We start from the raw sequence: 19,307 nt of genomic DNA, 5'->3' as shown, positions 1-19,307 counted from the left end.
GTTGTATTTGATCCATCAGGGTCGAGAAGTTTGGCTGGGGTCCTGGTTCTATTCCATGCTGGCATCTAGAGGCCACATAGTGGCCCTAATTGCATCAGGCGTACTTGAAATAAACACTGAGCCAGGGCCCGAGAGTCAGACCATTTCAGGAGGGGTAGCTTTTGTGGAACTCAGGGCTTGGCTCAACAAAAGATGGGAGGCTTGCTCTCATAAAAGGTTTATTTACAATAAGGTCCCCTTCCTGAGCAGACCAGCTCTCTGCCTCTTCACAAGGTTTTTGGTTAGTATAGTATACCACATGGCTGGCACCCAGGGCTTCCTTCGGCAGGGCATTCCTCAGGACCATGTTAAGGAAAGCAGCTGGGCTGGCCACCAGTGTATGCTTTTGCCAACCGTGGTAGCCTGAACTGGGGAGGCCCAGACACTGACCATGGGTCCTGAGTAAGCTCTGGAGAGTGTCTTTCCCTGAACCTCCTAGCCTGAGGGAGGCCTGAGGCTGGCCAGGGCTCTGCCTTCTATTGAAGGGAGGAGCCTTCCAGGCAGTCTATGGTGGGTTGGCCTGGGAGCCACAGAGCAGCTAGAAGGAGCATCATCCATCTATGTCCCAGCTGAAAAGATGGTGCTTCACCAGCATGTCCTGCACACCCTCCTTCAGGGGCTGCTTTTCCTCCTGTGCACAGAACAGCCCGAGTCACGGGCAGGAACCACCCTGGAACCACACAGGTCACTTCTTCAGCCCAGATTGCACCACAGCCCTCCTGGCAAATCTAATGCCAGGGACCAACCAAGCCACATACTCACCTCTCTCCTAGCAGGGAGCTCCCAGTCCTGGGAGAGGCTGAAGGCAAAGCAGCAGAGGACACTAGGGACCAAAGAACAGTCTCATCATGCCAGACTCTTCTGCCCACCTGCCAGCTTCCTTACCACTAAGTTCTAAGCCCCGCAGAGCTGCCCACTCACCGGAGCTCACACTTGATCTGGACCCAGCCAGGGCTACGCAGGAAGGACCAGGGCTGGTACCACTTCTCCACAGTGGGCAGGCTGGAGCAGAGTACCTCCAGCCACAGGTGCAGGACCTGTTCACTGAGAACATGCAAGGAGGATGAGGCTAGGCCTGGAGGACCCCCAAATTGCAACCCCATTCCCAGGAGCTCCTGAGCACAGTCTATGAAAAGCTATGGGGGGCTTCCCTCGCACAGTGACTCTGCCCTGTGGGATCCCCTCTTAAGTTCCCTCCCTTACACTTACTTGAGCCCCACGCAGATAAGTGAGCGGAGCTTGACATCCATTTGTGCGTGTGCTGCATCATGGGTCACATTCACAGACTGCACAGCCTGAGGAGGGGACACTGTCACTTAAGTGCCAAGTGGCTGGCCAGAAAGAGCTTAAGAATGCTGGCAAGCAACTTACCCGGTACAACAACTCTTCAGGGGTCAGGACTTTGCCATCTTCATCCAACCTACAAGAACAAGAGTGCCATCACTGGCTGCCATGCTGGACACTGGCGGGTAACACAGGCAGTATGTATATACCTGTATGTCTTACAGAGCACCAGGCGGGAGTACACAGAATCAAAGTCTCTCTCGACTTCACGGCCTGCTGCCTGTGGTGGACGAGACAGTATGAGGTCAGGGATGGGTAAGCGCATGTCACTGCCCTACAACGCTCCTTCTGCCTCCTGCAGGAACCCAGGAACGGACTGAGGAGAGCCCGTGGCCCTGTAGTACTGAGACTGAGAAGGCACAGGGACCAATGGTGATCACCTCCTCGATAAACAGCCAGGGGTGACAAGCCCCTCCAAGCAAGGATGGCTTCTTCAATCCGTGTTCAAACAGGGCCTTGAGGGCTGGGCAGAGGGTCCCCCGAACGAGGTCTGTTACTCCTTCCGTCACAGAGTCATCCCCAGCAATGGAGTACTGATGGAGAGAACATTTAAGAAGCGCTAGCCTGACACCTGCAACCAGCCACCCCGTCACCCTGACAGATGTCACAAGAGTAGGATGTTCCCACACTAGGGGCTGCAACAAGGAGCAGCCCCACATTCTTACCTCTTTGCTTCGCTCATCCAGGACCTCCACAAACTTGGCTGGAAACCAGCCTGTGGGGGGAAGCAGCTATGTGGGGAGCAGCAGCAACTGTCCCAGCCCTTCTCCCCAAGGTCCAAGAACAAAGGGCTCCCAGATCACCCAGAACCTTCAAGCAGGCCAGGCATGCCAACAAGACCGGAGGGAAGGAAAGCCCAACCCAACACCCTCAGAGACCCGGGGTCTGCGGCTGTAGGACGAGGTAGAGCAAAGGCCTTCCTTGCCAGCCTGCAGCAGACAAAAGCCCTCACCTCTCAGGCCGTTCAGCTCACCCACCCAGCAGTGCTCATCCTTCTGAGAAATGATCTGCAGAAGAGAACAGGCCAGGGCTCAGGGCCTTCACAAAGCAGGTGTCCTCAGTACCCGCCAGGCTGAGAGCAAGCTTATTCAACATCCGATCGCTACAGGGAAGGTGGGGAGGAGGCAGCAGGAAGCATGCGCACTAGGCCCCACACACACCGTGATGATGTCATTTTTGCGGAAGCCTAGTTCATCATCATCATGCCGCTCAAAGTCCAGCAGGGCCTTGGCCCGGCGCCGGTTGCTGCGTAAACATGCCACATAGTTCTCATGGTCCCGCTGGTGGCTCTCCATGCTGTAGTCTGGGGTCAGCTCCTGGCAGAAAGGAAAGGCCCACAGTGGAGGAGGAGCCTCAGTGCCAGGAGTGGGCTGGGGAAGGAGAGCCCCAAGTTGAGGGGAGCCTGCCACTCACCACACTACAGTTCTTGGGGTCTGTGCACTGGAAGTGGCGTGCCACACGCAAAATGGCTTCGCGAAGGTCGGCCACCAGCTCTGTTTGCTTGATGTTCTTTGCCTTGAGAGCTTCTAGGTCGTCCTCCCCTGGGGGCACACTGACATAGTAACTGTCCCGCTGAGCCTCCATTCCCAGCTAGGACACATGCAGTAACTGGTCCTACCCAGCCCCTAGAAGAGCCAGCACCAACCCACACGTGGGCTCACCAAAGAGTAGGGAAGTGATACCAGACTTCCTCCGCTGGGTCCTGCGCCGTACAACCTGTGGAGAGGACGGCAGGTCAGTGGGCAAAGTAGCCACTCAGAAAGGGGAGACACTGACATGCTTGTGGCTCACTAGTGCCTGGGCATTTCTAATGGCTGAAGCTGACTCTGACATCAAGCCCTATCTTCAGCTCAGGCTTAAACTACCCAGTTCAGAGTTCAGGGATGCATGTTACCAAGGAAGCCTACAGCACCCCCTAGTGGCCTTCTGATGGTCTAACTGGGCGTTCGTAGGCAGATGCGTGGAAGAGAGTGCTCAGCAGGGAAGGGCCAGTCTGTTCCCCACACCCCCTCAATCTGGGCTTCTTTGAGAACTCCATGATTTGGCAAAAACAGGGCCCACCTGAGAGAGGTTGGTGGTGGTGCTCGTCCCCAGGGTCTGGCCTTGGTCTGCAATAAGGTAGGCCAGATGCTTGCGACGCTGGGTCTCCACGGCCACATCGGTGAGGGAGCCAGCCAGCCGCATGGCCTCCCCCAGCAGCATCTCTGCGTCATCCATCTGTGCAGGAATGTCTGACAGCGTGTTGAAGATGGAAGCTGAGTTCTCAGACTGTATCAGCTCTTCCTCCTGGGAGTGGGAGAGTAAGGAGCGTGGTCCTGGCACCCTCCTAGAAACCTGTGCCCTGGGCTGGTGAGATGGCTCAGTGGGTAAGAGCACCCGACTGCTCTTCCAAAGGTGCAGAGTTCAAATCCCAGCAACCACATGGTGGCTCACAACCNCCGCCTGCCTCTGCCTCCCAAGTGCTGGGATTAAAGGCATGCTAAAGATTTTCTAAATGACAGGTACAGTGCGACAACCGACTTTCATGTTCTCTTCACACTGCGCTCAACTTGCTTTGCCTCCAACTCCAGAACACATGAGATCTTTCTCTTCATCCAACTCCTCTTTCCTCCACCCCGCCCCCACCCCTTCTTGACAGGGTTTTTCTTTGTAACCCTGGCCTTCCTGAAGCTTGCTCGTTTCTCTTGCTCTGTAGAGCAGGGCGGCATGGAGCGATCTGCTCACCTCTCTCTGCCTCTCGAATGCTGGGTCCAAAGGCGTGTGCCACCGCCGCTCCAGCCCAATCATCTCTTCTGGACTCCCCTCTCACCTGACTGTCAGAGCACATCTCCATGAAGAACTGCATTTCGTCAGCTGTGACAGCTCTGCGGGGGGGGGCGGGAATGGGCTGTGGATGATGAGGGAAGGGGGCGGGGCCTGTCTGGAGGTCAAGGTCAATGAGAGCTGGAGCCTTCCAGCCCGGAAATAGAAGAAGGACGGAGGAAACTAGAGCCACATGTTCACCTACACAAGCCATTCTACACACACCTCTGCTCTGCTCTGTCTGCTGAGGCCTCGGGGTCCACACTGCCTCGAAGTCGCTGGCTATCGTTAGCATTCTCCTCCAGTGGCCTCTGTGCATAGGAACTCTTCTCTAGGACTGTAACGCATCTCTTTCCCAGAGACATGCGCACTCACCTTTCCCTTTAACCCTCAGGTGTTTCTCCCTCTCCATCTGTGAACTCCCTTTCCCTGATTACTAATGAAGTGAGAGAAAAACTCCAAAGCTCAGAAGTCAGTTTCTTTCCTCTGGGGCCTCCCTAGGGGCCATGTCTGTATCTCGCCATGAACAGCAGCTCTTCTCACACTTCCAGAGCCTGTACATTAACTCACCGGAGCAGCTGTCTGCTTATCAGAGGCAGGGGGCTGCCCACAGGGCCTGATGACCGCTGTTCTCCAAGTGGCTAAGAACCAGAGTCGAGGTTGGGCAGAAACAAAGGACCAGAGAGCATAAAACCATGAGAGACTGTTATTCTTGGACAGCTAGGAGGAAGCTCTCTTCTGCGATGGGTGGAACCTGAGCACAGGAGGAGACCTCCAAAGACATCCCTACAGTGAAACACTTCCTCCTAACCTCCTAACAGTATCACTCTCTGTGGACAAACGTATTCAAGCCACTACATTCCACTCCCTGGCCCCCACAGGCTTGTTCAAACACATGAGTCTATGGGGACCACACCTATTCAAACTACCACAACCTTGAACTTCTGATCTCCTGCTTCTACCTCCTGAGTTTGGGGATTCTAGGTCTATACCACCATACCCAGCTTTCCAATGTCTTAGCCTTTTAACCATGTCTGTAAAATTCTGCACTTACGCACACGTCCTGCCCTTCATCTCTGCCCAGGCTCTGTCTCTCACCTCTGGCTGACCCCCCTCTCAACATCCTTTCACAAGCCCTCATTTTCCAACTCACATAGTAGGAGAAGATGATTTCTTGGTCAGGCCTTGCATCCTTTGGATCAATGGAATTGTCCACCAGTGCCTCCTGGGTCTTGCCATATCTCACCAGGCCACTTGGCTACTGGATGCCCAGGAAGCTTCAGGTGTAGAAGGGATGTGCAGATGGGCATTTTGGTAGCAGTGAAGGGGCAGAGAGAGAGAGGAGAGAGGAAATACAGAGGGAGGGAGGAAGGGAAGGAGAGAGGGAGAGAGAGGTAGGAGGGGGAGGGGAGAGGAGGGAAAGGGAAGGGGGTCAGAATACAAAAGACAAAAGCAACATAAGCCACATGAGCCTCCACTGCCTCGAAACCTCGGAGCTCAGAGGTGGTACCACCATCTTGGGATTCCTGGACCTTAGGGAAGAAGGCAGCCAGGTCTTACCAATGTCATGCTCCTGCAACAGCTTGTCTAAGCGAGGCAGGTACTGGACAATCAGGTGGCGCAGGACCCGCTGGTCAGTCTGGACGCCCAGCAGGGTAGTACTGAAGTAGGAGGCAGGCAGCAGGTCCTCAATGATGGCACACATCATCCAGAAGGCGTCCTCCTCCTCCAGGAACAGCAGGAGACAGGCAGCCACCTAGCCAGAGAGGGGAGCATGGGGCTCCTACCCAAAGACTCATGTGAATCAGAAAAGGGGCCCCATTCTAGGATACTCAGGAAAGGCTCTTGGGGACACCTCCTGAAGGCACATCTCTTCAGGCTGGTTGAGAGGGCCCCTAGGGGGAGAAAGAAAAAGATCCCATGGCTCTCCTTGAGGACTCCCAGGTCAATCCCGGCCTCCCTCCCTTACAGCACCTTAAGGAGAAACAGGCCTCAGAAGAGGCCTGGAGAAGACCCTGGTAGACCAGTTGCCTCCCGGCTGCTCACCATGCCTGTGCCCTGGCAGTAGCCAATCTCTGGGTAGAGCCAGGCCAGTGCTCGGAGGACTCTGCGAAGGCGGGGAACCCCGATGCTGTTCACGTTGGCAAAGCAGGCGTTGCTGGGCATGGTACGGAGCAGGTCCTTCTCAATCTGTCAGGTCCCCACACCACCCCAAGAGACCTTGTTTGATGCAACTGTACACAGATGCCCATGCAATAAGGTAGAGAAGCTGTAGGTGGCTTGCTTCTGTCCCAGGAATAAGGACTCCTTATAGTCCAGGCCAAGGCTAACCCTCCCTTCTCCGGGATTAGATCCCATCAAGTATAAAATTGAGCCCACACCACCACTGGGAACCCCTTTTCTGGCTGCCTGTCTCCTGCTGTCCCCGGAGGAGGATGCCTTCTGGATGATGTGTGCCATTACTGAGGACCTGCTGCCTGCCTCCTACTGCAGCAACCAGATCTGTATTTAAAATTTCCTGCCCTTCCTCATGTGGGGCCATCTCCACATCCTTCCCCGACACTGGGACCTTTAGATAACTCTCCCCACAGCCCTCGAGGACCTGGAAAGACGCAAGTGTACTCTAGGCCACATTCATGAGTAAAAGGGCTACCCACCCTGCCAAGGAGACCGACAAGGGGCAGTCTCAGAGGTGACCTCTCCCTCCTGCCAGAGCACACAGGCTCTGCCCAGCACTTCCTCCGGACTGGCTGGCTGCCCCATGTTACCTGTTTGGCAGCGATGGTCTCATCGTTGGAGCTGTTCTTTATAATCTCACGGTAGGACAACTCAGAGTTCCTCTTCTTCTGCAGCGCCCCAGAGAGCCGCATCCACAACTGGAGGAAGAAGCCATGTAGCACGGTTTCTCTTGTGACAGACCAGGGCACTGTCAGCCCCCTGGGAGATCCTTGTCTCTATGGCCATCTTACCTGTGGCCTCATGCCATGTGGGATGCCAGCCAGCACTAGGGAACGGAGTTTCTCGGAGCGGGGGAGGGAGACTGCAATCTTGTCCCAGGTGAGATCCCCAACGTCATTGTTGTGGGTGAACTCCAGGTGAGCCTGCCACCGCAGCCTCTGCGGGGGGTCCTCCACCAGGGGTGAGCCTGCCATCTGGCTGCATCCAGGCTCAGAACCTTCCACCAAGAGAACAGAGGAGGGAGGGAAGCGTGCTCCTCGCTCCACACTCTCCACAGCAGCCCAGTCTGCCCTGATGTTTTCGCTTAGAGCTGTCTCTGAGGCCAGGTGGCTCCTCTGAAATAGACCCCACTTCCAGAAAGCCTCCTGGAAGCTCTAGCTACACTGTCTGCTCAGTGGCAAGGGAGAGCCAAGCAGACCCTCTTCTCAAAGCAGCCTGACCCAGAAACCAGGTCTCCATCCTCAGAGGCTCTGGAGGTACAAGGAGCCTTCCTTGTATCCTAAATAACCAAATTCAATCCATTGCAATGGACCCCATTTTTTCTTTTTAATTATATTTACTTTGTGTGTGTAGGACATGTCAGATGATGTCACTGTCAGAAATGTCTCCTTGCCCCCCGCCCCCATCTCAGGCTTCCTAAGCTCCATCCTCACCCCCCTTCCTTCTTACTCCCTCCACCTCCACCTCCACTTCTCCTAGCAAACCCATTCGCTCCTTGGAACCTCTGCCCGGCACTGCTCCTCCTGTTATACTCCCCTCCTCTCCACTGAGTCTCCACTCAGTCTTCCCATGAGAGGAGCCCCACTTAACTCCCTATGTGTAACTATTTCACCTCCCTTTTTGCTATCCATGGACTGACCCTCAAAGGTCTTCTTGCCCCCAGCCTGCTCTATTTCTGCCTGTCTCTCCACCAGAGTGGGAACTCTGAGGTCAAGACCATCTTTGGGAACATAAATGGGAAAAAGCACAAGGCACCATAGCCTCATGACCCCACGAACAGAAGAGGACAAAGTCTGTGGCCAGCAAGCAATCTACGGGGTGAGTCTTAACCACAAAGTCTCCTCGGCGCTCATCCCAAGCCAAGCTCTTGTCTGAGCTGGTCCTAAAAACCTCAACCTTGTCAACATTACACAGAGAAAATACCCAAGTCCTAAGTGTGCATCTTAATGGCTGTCAATAAACAAATGTCAAAACACTGTTCTGCACATTTGTGAACACTCTCATCCCTAAATCTGGTGACTATCGACGGGGATTGATTTCCATCCTCCTAGAAAGTCCTCTGTGTCCCCCCCCCCACTCGCTTTCTTCTTTTTTTTTTTCTTTTTTTGGTTTTTCTCTGTGTAGCCCTGGCTGTCCTGGAACTCACTCTGTAGACCAGGCTGACCTCGAACTCAGAAATCCGCCTGCCTCTGCCTCCCGAGTACTGGGATTAAAGGCATGTGCCACCACGCCCGACTCTCAACCTCAGTGTTTAACTAACATCTTCTTGCAAATTAAAAGACCAAGGAAAACTAATGCCTGAATTAGAAACAGGAGTTGAGTGCTTCAGCTAAGGAACTGCTCCTGCTCTTCTTGAGGACAGGCTGTCAGTGCTGGCAAACGCTCTTCCCAATGAGCACCTAGTCAGATGCTCTCTTATAGAGAACATCTGATAACACTGTTGCCTATGCCCACAATGGTAACACACACTCTTAATCCCAGCAATCAGAGGCAGAGGCAGATGGATCTCTGTGAGTTCAATGCCAGCCTGGTCTGCATACTGAGTTCCAGGAAAGCCTGGACTCTGTACAAAGGCTCTGTTTTAAAAAGGGAAAGAAAAAAGGCTACAAAAACATCAGTGAATCTGTTGTAATATGATACTATGCAGCCATTAAAAATGTGTTTTTTAAGCATCTTAAGTAACATAGGAAATGCTCCTGGTGTAACGGGTACGATTTCGCAATGTCAGGAAAAGAGCACCTCACACAGCAGCAGCTTCCTCATAGCATAGGACTATAGGTTTGTTTGTTCCCCCCCCCCCCTTAAAGAGAGGGTTTCTCTGTGTAGTCCTGACTGTCCTGGAACAACCTCTCCATTTTTTTAAATCCTCATCCCTTTCTGCACCGTTTAACTTTTCTGCAATATGAATAACTGATTGTTTTCTAAAGATCAATAAAATGTATCTTAAAAAAAAAAAAAGATCAGTAGTTAAAAACAAAACAAAAAGCCAAATGTGGTGGAGAATAATGTCTTTAATCCCAGCACTTGGGAGGCAAAGGCAGGTAGGTCTCTGTGAGTTCAAGGTCAGCCTGGTCTACAGAGTTCCAGGAAAGCCAGGGCTACACAGAGAAAGCCTGTCTTGAAACAACAAAACAATAAACTTAGAAGTTCCCATAAACTTACATCACTCTCAGATATAACTCCTGAGGTGACACCTCCCAGACCTCAGAAGTCACATGCAGAGGAAGGTAAGACATGGGGCCAGAATTTTCCCAGGACATAAGCAAGCTCACACACAAGGGGCTCCATCTTACCTTCCTTGTCCACACGGAAACCAAACTCATCATAGCAGAACTCTGGCTGCTCTGAGGACTCTTCCTTCTAGAACCAGGATAAGGAAGAAGGCTTGTCTATTCCTCTACTGTGAAGCAGTTTCAAAAGATGACACCCACATGCTGACTGCTAGAACCTACCCTGAGAAAAGCTACCCTTCTGTGATGCCTTCTCTAGCCGTCATTCAACTACAAGGGCTGACTAGTCATTCAGTTCTCCTGTGTCTACAGTTAGTCTTCCTCCTAGCTAATGACTGATTCCCACAAGCTCAAGAACTACCATGTTATCTCAAGTACTGAGTCATGACCTGTGTGAACACTGAGTGGGTCATCCATCCCAGAATACTTGCAAAGGTAAATCTCTTCATGAAAGGCACAGTGGTGTGGCAGGCTGGTCCTGGCTATGTGTTATACCTGTGAGTATTTTGCCAGGATATCCTGGGGCCATATGCTTGGAGTCAGAGCAGAGAAAGGGCCACTGGCAGAAGGTGTGTGGTTTCCTACAAAGACCAGAGAGAAGAACAATCAAGAAAAGCAGAAACACCAGGCATGATAGCAGCAGACACCTTTAATCCCAGCAGAGGCACACAAATTTGAGTTTGAGGCCAGCCTGGTCTACATAGTAGGTTCTCATTCCAATGCAGAAACACAGATTCTTTGCCTCCTTCTCTGCCACAGTGGGAGGATGCACAGGCCAGAGGAGCAGGGAGCTGGAGACTTTAACAGAGAAGACAGCATCGGTCATCGACCCCAAAGCCCAAAGCCTCTCCTCCCCCTCTTCTACTTCTTTCATCTAGAGGATTCTCTTCAGTTGTTTGGGTGGTTTTCTGAGAAAAGGCCTCATAGCCCAGGCTGCCCTAAGACCTGCGAGGTGCTGAGGCTCTGCCTCAGTGGAAGGCTGATTATGAAATCAGAAGTCAGCTCCACTACCGGCTCCTGGTGAGTATGCAGGCCTTGTTCCCACCTGACATCGTGTGCTGTGGACAATGGCAGGACTTCATAGGTCTAGGCACAGACGGTCATTATTAGCATCTGTGACTGTCATGAGGCTGCTCAGGCTTCATCTGCCCTGTCAGGAAAGCAAAGGAGAGGTCACTCACTCATCTTATACCACTCCCCTCCTGTAAGGTTTTTTTTTTTTTCAATGAGGAAAAAAACCGAGCCCTACCATCAGTTTCCCAGAGCCTCAATATTGAGTGGATTGGGTTTTCATTGTTTTGTTTTGTTGGTGGTGATGTGGTAGTGGCACTGGTGGTGCTGGTTGAACAGTCTTTATATACCATATTCCCATATTCCCATTCTACAAACTAATACCAATTTCTCTCATCATTGTCAGTGTCTTGTCCCTTCTTTTCTGTCCTCTTTGTTTTTAAAGACTCAACAGTAAAAAGATTGAACAGTAAAGACACAAAAAGCCCAATTTAAAAGTAGTTAAGCGGGGTTAGAGAGACGGCTCAGTGGTTAAATGGCTGCTCTTCCAGAGCTTGGGTTCAATTCCCAGTACCAACACTGCAGCTTTCAGCAGGTTGTAACTCTAGTTCTGGAGCTAATGCCCTCTTCTAACCTCTGAGGGCATTGCACATATGTGATGCAGAGACATACCCGCAGGCAAAACAGTCACAAATAATTTTTTTTAATTTTTTTACTTTTTGGTTTTTCGAGACAGGGTTTCTCTGTGTAGCCCTGGCTGTCCTGAAACTCACTTTGTAGACCAGACTGGCCTCGAACTCAGAAATCCGCCTGCCTCTGCCTCCCAAGTGTTGGGATTAAAGGCGTGTGCCACCACCGCCCGGCCACAAATAAATTTAAAAGATGTTTGAACATACATTTCTCCAAAAAAGAGAGGGAAATGGCCAATAGCGGGTGAAAGTGCCTGGGTATCATCAGGCACAAAGGAGATCTAAACTGTGAAGGGATGCTACTCCACAGCCATGAGGGCAGCTACGCTCACACAAACACCAGAGTGCCAGAGATAGAACTCAGCTGGTAAATGCTTGCCTCACTCACACACATGAAACACTTTACTCTTCGTCCCCAACACCACGTGCGACTAGGTGTGGCAGTGCACACCTGTCATCCCAGGATGAAGAAAAGTCAGGAGTTCAAGAGAATCCTTAGTTACATGAGACGTTGTCTCAGAAAACATTTTTTTAAAAAAGGAGGGGCTGGGGCGATGGCTCAGCAGCTAAGAGCCTCTTTCAGAGGACCTGAATTAAATGCACTCCTAGACCCAAAGGCATTTACATGTACACATACATACATAGACACATATACATAATTTCAATTTTTTCTTTAAAAAAAAAAGTTAGCAAGAATATGGAGAAATCAACTAGGCAGGGTGGCACATGCCTTTTATCCCAACAGAGGCAGGTGGATCTTTGTAGCCAGCCATGGCTACATAAGACCCTGTCAGAAAAGGAAAAAGGAAGGGGGAAGGGAGGAGATAAAATATGGCAGAGCAAAAGCATGGAGGAAAAGAGGTTGTTTGAAGTGGAGGAAAGGACATCTGCTGGAGGGCAGAGGGACTGGAAGATGGTTCTCAACAGCAGTTCCCTTCTCACCAGCCTCCTACTCATTGTCACTCAGCAAACAATGACTGAGCACTGAGCCAGGCAGCACAACCATGAATAAGGTCAGGCTGTTGCAGTGTAGGAGAAAATTAGGTAAGAGACAAAATGAGATGGGATTGTGAGTATCATAGGAGAGCATTCTGTATCAAAAGAGCCTTTGAGAGCTGAGGTCTGAGCAATGGCCAAAGCGAGGCTAGAGATCAAGGCCTGGACTTCACTGAGGGAGGGATCCAGATGCAGGGAGTGGCCAGTGAGCTCAGAGCCTGGGGTACAGTGGGGGGTGAGGGGAAGAGTGGGAGGAAGCAACAGCAGATGCCAAGGGCACCTCACCCTGCTCACCCTGAAGACAGGCCTTTGACCTCTGTTCTCAGACTGTAGAGAAATTCACAGATTCTGAACAGACAGATTCTGAACCTGCTAGGACTGACCAATATCTCCAGGTGCCCAGAAATCTATGGTGACTGAAAGGCTGGAGCTGATGCCCAGGGTAGGAGATGATATGGGCTTTACCTGGGTGCAAGAACTGAGAACCGGTCAAATGGTGCACATATTTTTACAGGCTGCGAACTTCGACTGCTTTTTTGTCTGTGTTGCACTTAAGGACACATATACTTAGGGCTGTTCTTAAGTCTCCCAGATGTGACAATGCTGAGCTGGGCAGGCAGGTTTTTCAGCTTCTGATTGCTATGGAAATTTCCCTGAGAGCACCCATCTGGGAACTGACAGACCTACCCTAAATCGTTAGTCTCCACTCTGTTACCTGTCTGTGGCTGCCAAAAGAAACCTTAGAAAACCATAATTGATGCCGCCACTTCTGAGTTGCTCAGAAGAAATTGTAACAATTAAATGCACAAGCTTAAGAGAGCCAGTTCTGATGCTGTGTGTCCCTTCCTAGTTTACCAATCCCACAATTTCCTGTTAGACAAATGTTGCCACTGTATGCAGGCGCAGAGGTACTGTTCACTTCCTATGGTCTCCTGACATGGACTGAAGGGACATATATCCCTGACAAGGCAGTAGGGTTACTGCCACACAAGTGGTTTTCTCCAGACATCTTCCAGGAAGCACAAAGGCTGAACCAATATAGGCAAAAACATTGATTTTGGGTGGCACCTAAGAGCCTAAAGCCCACTTTTTTTCTATAAAGACATGAGGTGACTCTGAAAGCTACAGATAACAGTAACCTGGTGAGAGTGGCTCAGATCTGGGAAAGTCTGAGAAAAGCTAGAAGGAAGGAAGAAATTAGTAGAGACACTAGAGATGCTTCTAACACCTGCATGGTAGCTCACAGCCATCTGTAACTGCACTTCCAGGAGATCCAGTGTCTTCATCTGACCTCCTAGGGCACCAGGCATACATACATGCATGCAAAAACATTCATACACAAAAGTTTTGTTTTGAGACAGGGTCTCTCTGTATATTATGTCCTGTAATTCACTTTGTAGATCAGGCTAGCCTTGAACTTACAGAGATCCTCCTGCCTCTGCCTCCCAAGGTCTGGAATTAAAGGCATGTACACCTAATCATCTCTGAAAGGTTAAATCCATTATACATCATACTGGCAACACCAAGCTTTGATTTTATTACTTTACAAAAGTTTTTATTACAGTTTATTTTTATTTTAAAAAAACTTTTAGGGCCAGGCATGGTGGAGTACATCTTTAATCCCAGCGCTCAGGAAGCAGAGGCAGGCAGATCTCTTTGAGTTCAAGGCCACCTTGGTCTACAGAGTGAGTTCCAGAGACAGCCAGGGCCACAAAGAAAAAACCTGACTCTGAAAAACAAAACAAAACACAGAGAGAGAAGGAAAGAGGAAGAGAAGGAGAAAGAGAGAGGAGAAAGAGAGAAGGAGAGAAAGGGGGAGGAGGAGAGAGAGGGAGGGGGAGAAGGAGATGGAGAGGGAGAGAGAGATGACTAGGTCTATAAGAGGGAGGAGAGAAGGAGGGAAGGAGGAAATTAGGTTAGGCATAGGGCCCACACCTATAATATGAGCATTCAGGGAGCAGAAGCAGGGGATTGCAAATTTAAGATCAGCCTGTCTATATAATGGGATCCTGGCTCAAAATAAACAAAAGGTGATCAGGCCAAGAAGGCCATATATTGATCTCGGTTTTGTTGTGTTTTTATATGTTTTAAAATCTGGCCTATGTTGCCCAGGCTGGTCTTAAACTTCTGGATTCAAGTGATCCTTCTTCCATCTCAGCTTCAAACACTGGGACTATAGACATATGCCACTATGCACAGCTTGGTTTTGATCTTTAAGTTACTTTCTAAGTACTTGGGACTACAACTCCTTGAGGTTTCACACTTTTTCAGAATTTAGAAAATCTAAGTAGTATCCCCAATTGGAAAATCTAAAACTTCATTTTTTTTTTTAAGTTTGAGACAGGGTCTCTACAAAGCCCTGGTGGTCCTGAAGTTTGCTATGTAGATTAGAGTAACCTTGAGCTCACAGAGATCTGCCTGTTTCTCCCTATGCTGGGATTAAAGGCATGTGTCATCGTGTCTGGCCGGAAACTTTTTTTTTTTTTTTTTTTTTTTTTCAAGACAGGGTTTCTCTGTGTAGCCCTGGCTGTCCTGAAACTCACTCTGTAGACCAGGCTGGGCTTGAACTCAGAAATCTGCCTGCCTCTGCCTCCCAAGTGCTGGGATTAAAGGCATGCATCAGCACCACCTGGTTGGCCTGAAACTTTTTAAGCGTCAGAAACACTCAAAAACACTTAAGAACTCTTGCTAACTTTCCAGAGGACCCAGATTCAATTCCTAGCACTCACATGGTGGCTCACAACTGCTTGTTACTCCAGTCCCAGGAAATCCAATGCCCTCTTCTGGCCTTTGAGGATGCTTCGTGTATATAGTACAAAGATATACATTTGGCAAAACACCCATACACATAAGACAATGACTTAAAATTTAAAAATGTTTAAAGATCTATATTTTTATGTGTATAGGTATTTGCCTGTATATATGTATGTGCACTGTATGTGTCTGGTGCCTAAGGAGATCAGAAGGGGTCAGGGTCTCTGGCACTGGAGTTTCAGATAGTAGTAAGCAATCATATAGGATGCTGGGTGTTGAATCTGGGTCCTCCACAAGAGCAACAAATGCTCTCAACCACTGAGGTATCTCTGCAGCCCCAAATAATAATTAAAATGTAATGCTCAGTGTGGTGGTACACTCAGGAGGCAGAAGCAGGTGTCTCCACAAGTTTGAGGCCAGCCCGGCCTGCACATCAAGTTCCAGCCAGGACTTCATAGGAAGACCCTATCTCCAAAGTAATTATTTAACTAATTGGGGCTAATGTTACACTATATGTATTATAATTAGAAATAATTACAACTTACTAATTACACTGGAATAGGACAGGTGTAGGTCTTTAAGCCTTTTCTTCCTCTGGTGACAAGGCTACTTACTACTTGCCACCTCAAATTTCCTTCTTTGGGGATTTAATGTTTATGCAAAACCAAGTGGGAAAAAAGTGTGTGGGGGGAGATAAAGTGCAAATAGCTGTATGTAACTGTGAAGAGGTCCCTTTCCCTCTCAGTTGTGGGTAACACTTTACTAACACAGCACAGCTTGAATTTGACATCTTAGCAACCTGGGAAAAATAAGCTTCTTAAACTGCTAAACGGTATAACAGTTACTTTTCAAGTTATTGTAGGAAGGCCCCCCAACCCCAACAGTCTAAGTAACCAATGGAAAATGAACAATGATGCCTTGGAAGTAGAGCTGACAAGCCCCCGGTGTGTTCTGTAAAGGCCGGACATGATCCCCAGGTACCCCAGCTTTCACATGGGGCCGCAGATGACTCCCATCATGCTGAAATGAAATACTTTTTCAAAAGCAAAAGGCATAAAAGCAGCCTACAGGAAAAAAAAGATGCTCATCCAAGAGATGAGCAGAGCACAGCAATCTGCAAAATGCACGCCTAGGGGAAAGGAGGCCATTGTCAAACTTACTTTTTACAATGCTCCCCTGTCTCCTGAGCTCTGTGTAAATGCCCAGAGGACCATCTTATCCACTAGCAACACAGCAAGATGTAAACATAAATGAAAATCTGAAGCTACAGCTACTAGACAAATAAACTCTCTGGTAAGATGTGGAAGGAGGCAAGACAATTGGCTACACAGCCACGAGACCCTGTCATAAAAATAAGTAAACAAAAGTTATAAACAACCATTGGGTTCATTATATATGACAGAGGAAATTCTGGACTCCTTTGATGTTTTGCTTGGTTGGGTTTGGTTTTGTTTTTTGAAACAACGTCTCACTATGTAATTGGCTCATCTGGAGGAGCTAACTATGTAGACCAGGCTGACATCAAACACAGAGATCCACCTGCCTCTGCCACCTAAATACTGGGATAAAAGATGTCTACCACCATGCTTTTTAATAGCACACTAAAGCAACACACAATAATTCTGGTGCTGGGGGCTGGAGAAATGGCTCAGTGATTAAGAGCACTGGCTGCTCTTCAAGGGGACCTGGGTTCAAGTCCCAACATTCACATGGCAGCTCAAATCTATCTACAAACTCCAGTCCTTGCTGTTCTTACAGAGGGGACCAAGGACCCACATGGCCACGCAACTATCTGTTGTGTAATTCCAGTTCCAGGGGACTTGATGCCCTCTGATTGGATCATACTTCCCATCCACCCCCATTTTTTTTTAAAGGGAGAGATGCCAGGATCAAATGTAGGGCATTGTATATGTTAAGTAGGAACTCTGGTAGAGAGTATACTCCCTACCCAACCCTGACTTTCCTCTCTTACATGCTCAGCTTTATTTCATATATGAACACAGAGATCACAGACATCTTAAAGCACATGTGGTGGCACATACTTGTGAAATCCCAGTACTTGGGAGGTAGAGGCAGGAGAATTAGGAGTACAAAGCTATCTTGGCTACAGAGTGCCAGTTTTGAGGTCAGCCTAAGCTATATAACCTTGTTTCAAAACTACAAAACAAACTTTCTCTACTAAACATTGTCAGCATGTTATATACTGTTCATACGGTCAATAATTCACTGATATATTCATCTTCCAGTGGACATTTAAATACCAAAGGCAATTTCTGCAATAAAAACCACTGTAAAGAACAATTACTATGATGATTTTTTTTTTTTTTTTAGTTTGTATGTGTGTGTATAGCTGTGCCATGGCTCTACCTGTGTAGAAGTTAGAGGAAAACTTTATGGAGTAAGTTCTCTTTCCACCTTTACAAGGATCCTGGGAACCAATCTTGAAGACATTTTAAAAAGAAATTAAGGGCTGACAAGATGATTCAGCAAGCAGTAAAGGCACTTCCCACCAAGCCTGTCATCCTCAAGACCCACATGGCAGGAGAATGATCCCCTGTGGTGACACACACCTTTGATCCCTAGCTCCAGAGGCAGAGGCAGGCAGGATCTCTGGGTTCCAGGCCAGCCTGGTCTACAGAGTGAAATATAGGATAACCAGGGCTACACAGAGAAACCCTGTCTGGAAAAACAAAACAAGAGACCCATCCTCTGATTCCCACATGCTTTCACCCACCCACATACATAGAATAAATAAATATGCATATTTATAAAACGAAGTTAAGGTCTGGGGTGTAGCTCAGGGCTTGCCAGGGTTCAGTCTCCAGCACACGTAAACAAAGTGTGATGGTACACAACTGTAATGTCAGCATTCAGAGTCAGGGGCAGGGGCTTCAGAGTGAGAGACAGAACAAATGAAATTAACACGCATCTTTCTTAGGAGAGAACTTGTATTTTAAATCTGCTTCTGTGTTAGAGACATTACTGGAATTCAAGACTGGGTTAGCAGCACTGTTGATATTAAAGATTAATGTGCTGCCCCTTGAAGCAAGACAACTGACTTGATGATTTACACCTGCAATTTTTATTATAATTACAATACAGTGAAAAAGATGCTGTGATGATTAGTTTTAATTATCAACTTGACACAATCTAGGATTGCCTGGGAAGGGAGTCTCAGTGAGGAAAAGTCTAGATCAAGTTGACCTGTGGCCATCACTGTGAGAAATTTCATTAAGGTGTCTCAATATATAAGGTGGAAATAATAATCAAGAAGACCTGATGTCCACTTTGGGCCTCCACGCATGCTTACCTGCACATGCATACACACATATATGTGCACTACATGGAGATACATATACAAAAAAGAAAAAAAATTTAAAAATATTTCTCCAAGCTGTCTCTTCAGTCCCCTTGATCAAAGATCAGCAGATCTCAGACTGCTGAGTGCTGACATCACTTCTCTGGTGCTGCTTCTGCTGGGCCTGGGAAGGAAAACACAGGCCTAGGAGTCTCAATTCCCCATTGGACAGTTTTTCAAATTCTAATTCAGATGGGACCTCTAACAAACACTTTCTGACTCCTATGTTCATCTACCTCCTTCTCTTGAAAGATTCAGTCATTGGCAGATGCTCCTAATACCTCCTACTGCGTGCTGTTTATATACATGTCTGTCCTACATCCAGTACCTGACCCAGAATCTGATACAGGGCAGGTGTTGACTGGAGGATAATAACCTAGTAGCTCCTAATGTGCAACATACTCTCTTCCGCTCCTATGCCTTGGCTCCCTGCTTACACTACACTTTCATCTGCTTATTCCTTCTTCAGTGCTCAAGCATTAGCTTCTTTCCCTCTGCCTCAGTTCCCGATTGCCTGTCCTAATCCGGGTTTCTATTGATGTTATGAAACACTACGACAAAAACAAAGTGAGGAAGAGGGGGCTTACTTCACTTATACTTCCAGGAAACAGTTCATCACTAAAGGAAGTCAAGGCAGGACTCTGGAGGCAGAAGCTGATGCACAGGCCATGGAGGATGCTGCTACTTGCCTTTCTCTTTATGTCTTGGTCAGCCTGTTGTAGAATCTAGGACCACCAGCCGGGAGGTGGGCACCCACCTACAATGGGAAGGACCCTCCCATATCACTAATTAAGAAAATGGAAATCCCAGCACTCGGGAGGCAGAGGCAGGCAGATTTCTGAGTTGGAGGCCAGCCTGGTCTACAGAGTGAGTTCCAGGACAGCCAGGGCTACACAGAGAAACCCT

The 19,307-nt window shown here is 48.9% G+C and overlaps 1 protein-coding gene across 1 annotated transcript in view; it reads right to left on the bottom strand.

Annotated features, from left to right (window-relative positions):
* Positions 1–2: 2 nt before the first annotated feature.
* Sgsm3 (small G protein signaling modulator 3) overlaps positions 3–19,307 on the bottom strand; it is a 34,269-nt gene continuing 14,964 nt past the window's right edge. The window contains exons 2-23 of the mRNA XM_029547867.1: positions 10,639–10,743; positions 10,089–10,174; positions 9,657–9,723; positions 7,155–7,360; positions 6,954–7,061; positions 6,232–6,375; positions 5,746–5,941; positions 4,756–4,826; positions 4,193–4,270; positions 3,445–3,729; positions 3,045–3,099; positions 2,797–2,924; positions 2,544–2,699; positions 2,336–2,390; positions 2,049–2,098; positions 1,764–1,916; positions 1,533–1,603; positions 1,411–1,459; positions 1,249–1,334; positions 961–1,083; positions 802–862; positions 3–670 (exon numbers count right to left, since the gene is read on the bottom strand). Of these exons, the coding sequence (XP_029403727.1) occupies positions 590–670; positions 802–862; positions 961–1,083; positions 1,249–1,334; positions 1,411–1,459; positions 1,533–1,603; positions 1,764–1,916; positions 2,049–2,098; positions 2,336–2,390; positions 2,544–2,699; positions 2,797–2,924; positions 3,045–3,099; positions 3,445–3,729; positions 4,193–4,270; positions 4,756–4,826; positions 5,746–5,941; positions 6,232–6,375; positions 6,954–7,061; positions 7,155–7,360; positions 9,657–9,723; positions 10,089–10,174; positions 10,639–10,675 (2,346 nt within the window). The 5' untranslated portion in view covers positions 10,676–10,743 and the 3' untranslated portion in view covers positions 3–589. The remainder of the gene's footprint in view (positions 671–801; positions 863–960; positions 1,084–1,248; positions 1,335–1,410; positions 1,460–1,532; positions 1,604–1,763; positions 1,917–2,048; positions 2,099–2,335; positions 2,391–2,543; positions 2,700–2,796; positions 2,925–3,044; positions 3,100–3,444; positions 3,730–4,192; positions 4,271–4,755; positions 4,827–5,745; positions 5,942–6,231; positions 6,376–6,953; positions 7,062–7,154; positions 7,361–9,656; positions 9,724–10,088; positions 10,175–10,638; positions 10,744–19,307) is intronic.

This window comes from Mus pahari, chromosome 17 (genome assembly GCF_900095145.1).
Source record: "Mus pahari chromosome 17, PAHARI_EIJ_v1.1, whole genome shotgun sequence".
NCBI classification, from domain to species: domain Eukaryota; kingdom Metazoa; phylum Chordata; class Mammalia; order Rodentia; family Muridae; genus Mus; species Mus pahari.
The sequence above is the reverse complement of the archived record's forward strand: the minus strand, read 5'-3'. Positions and strand labels throughout refer to the sequence as shown.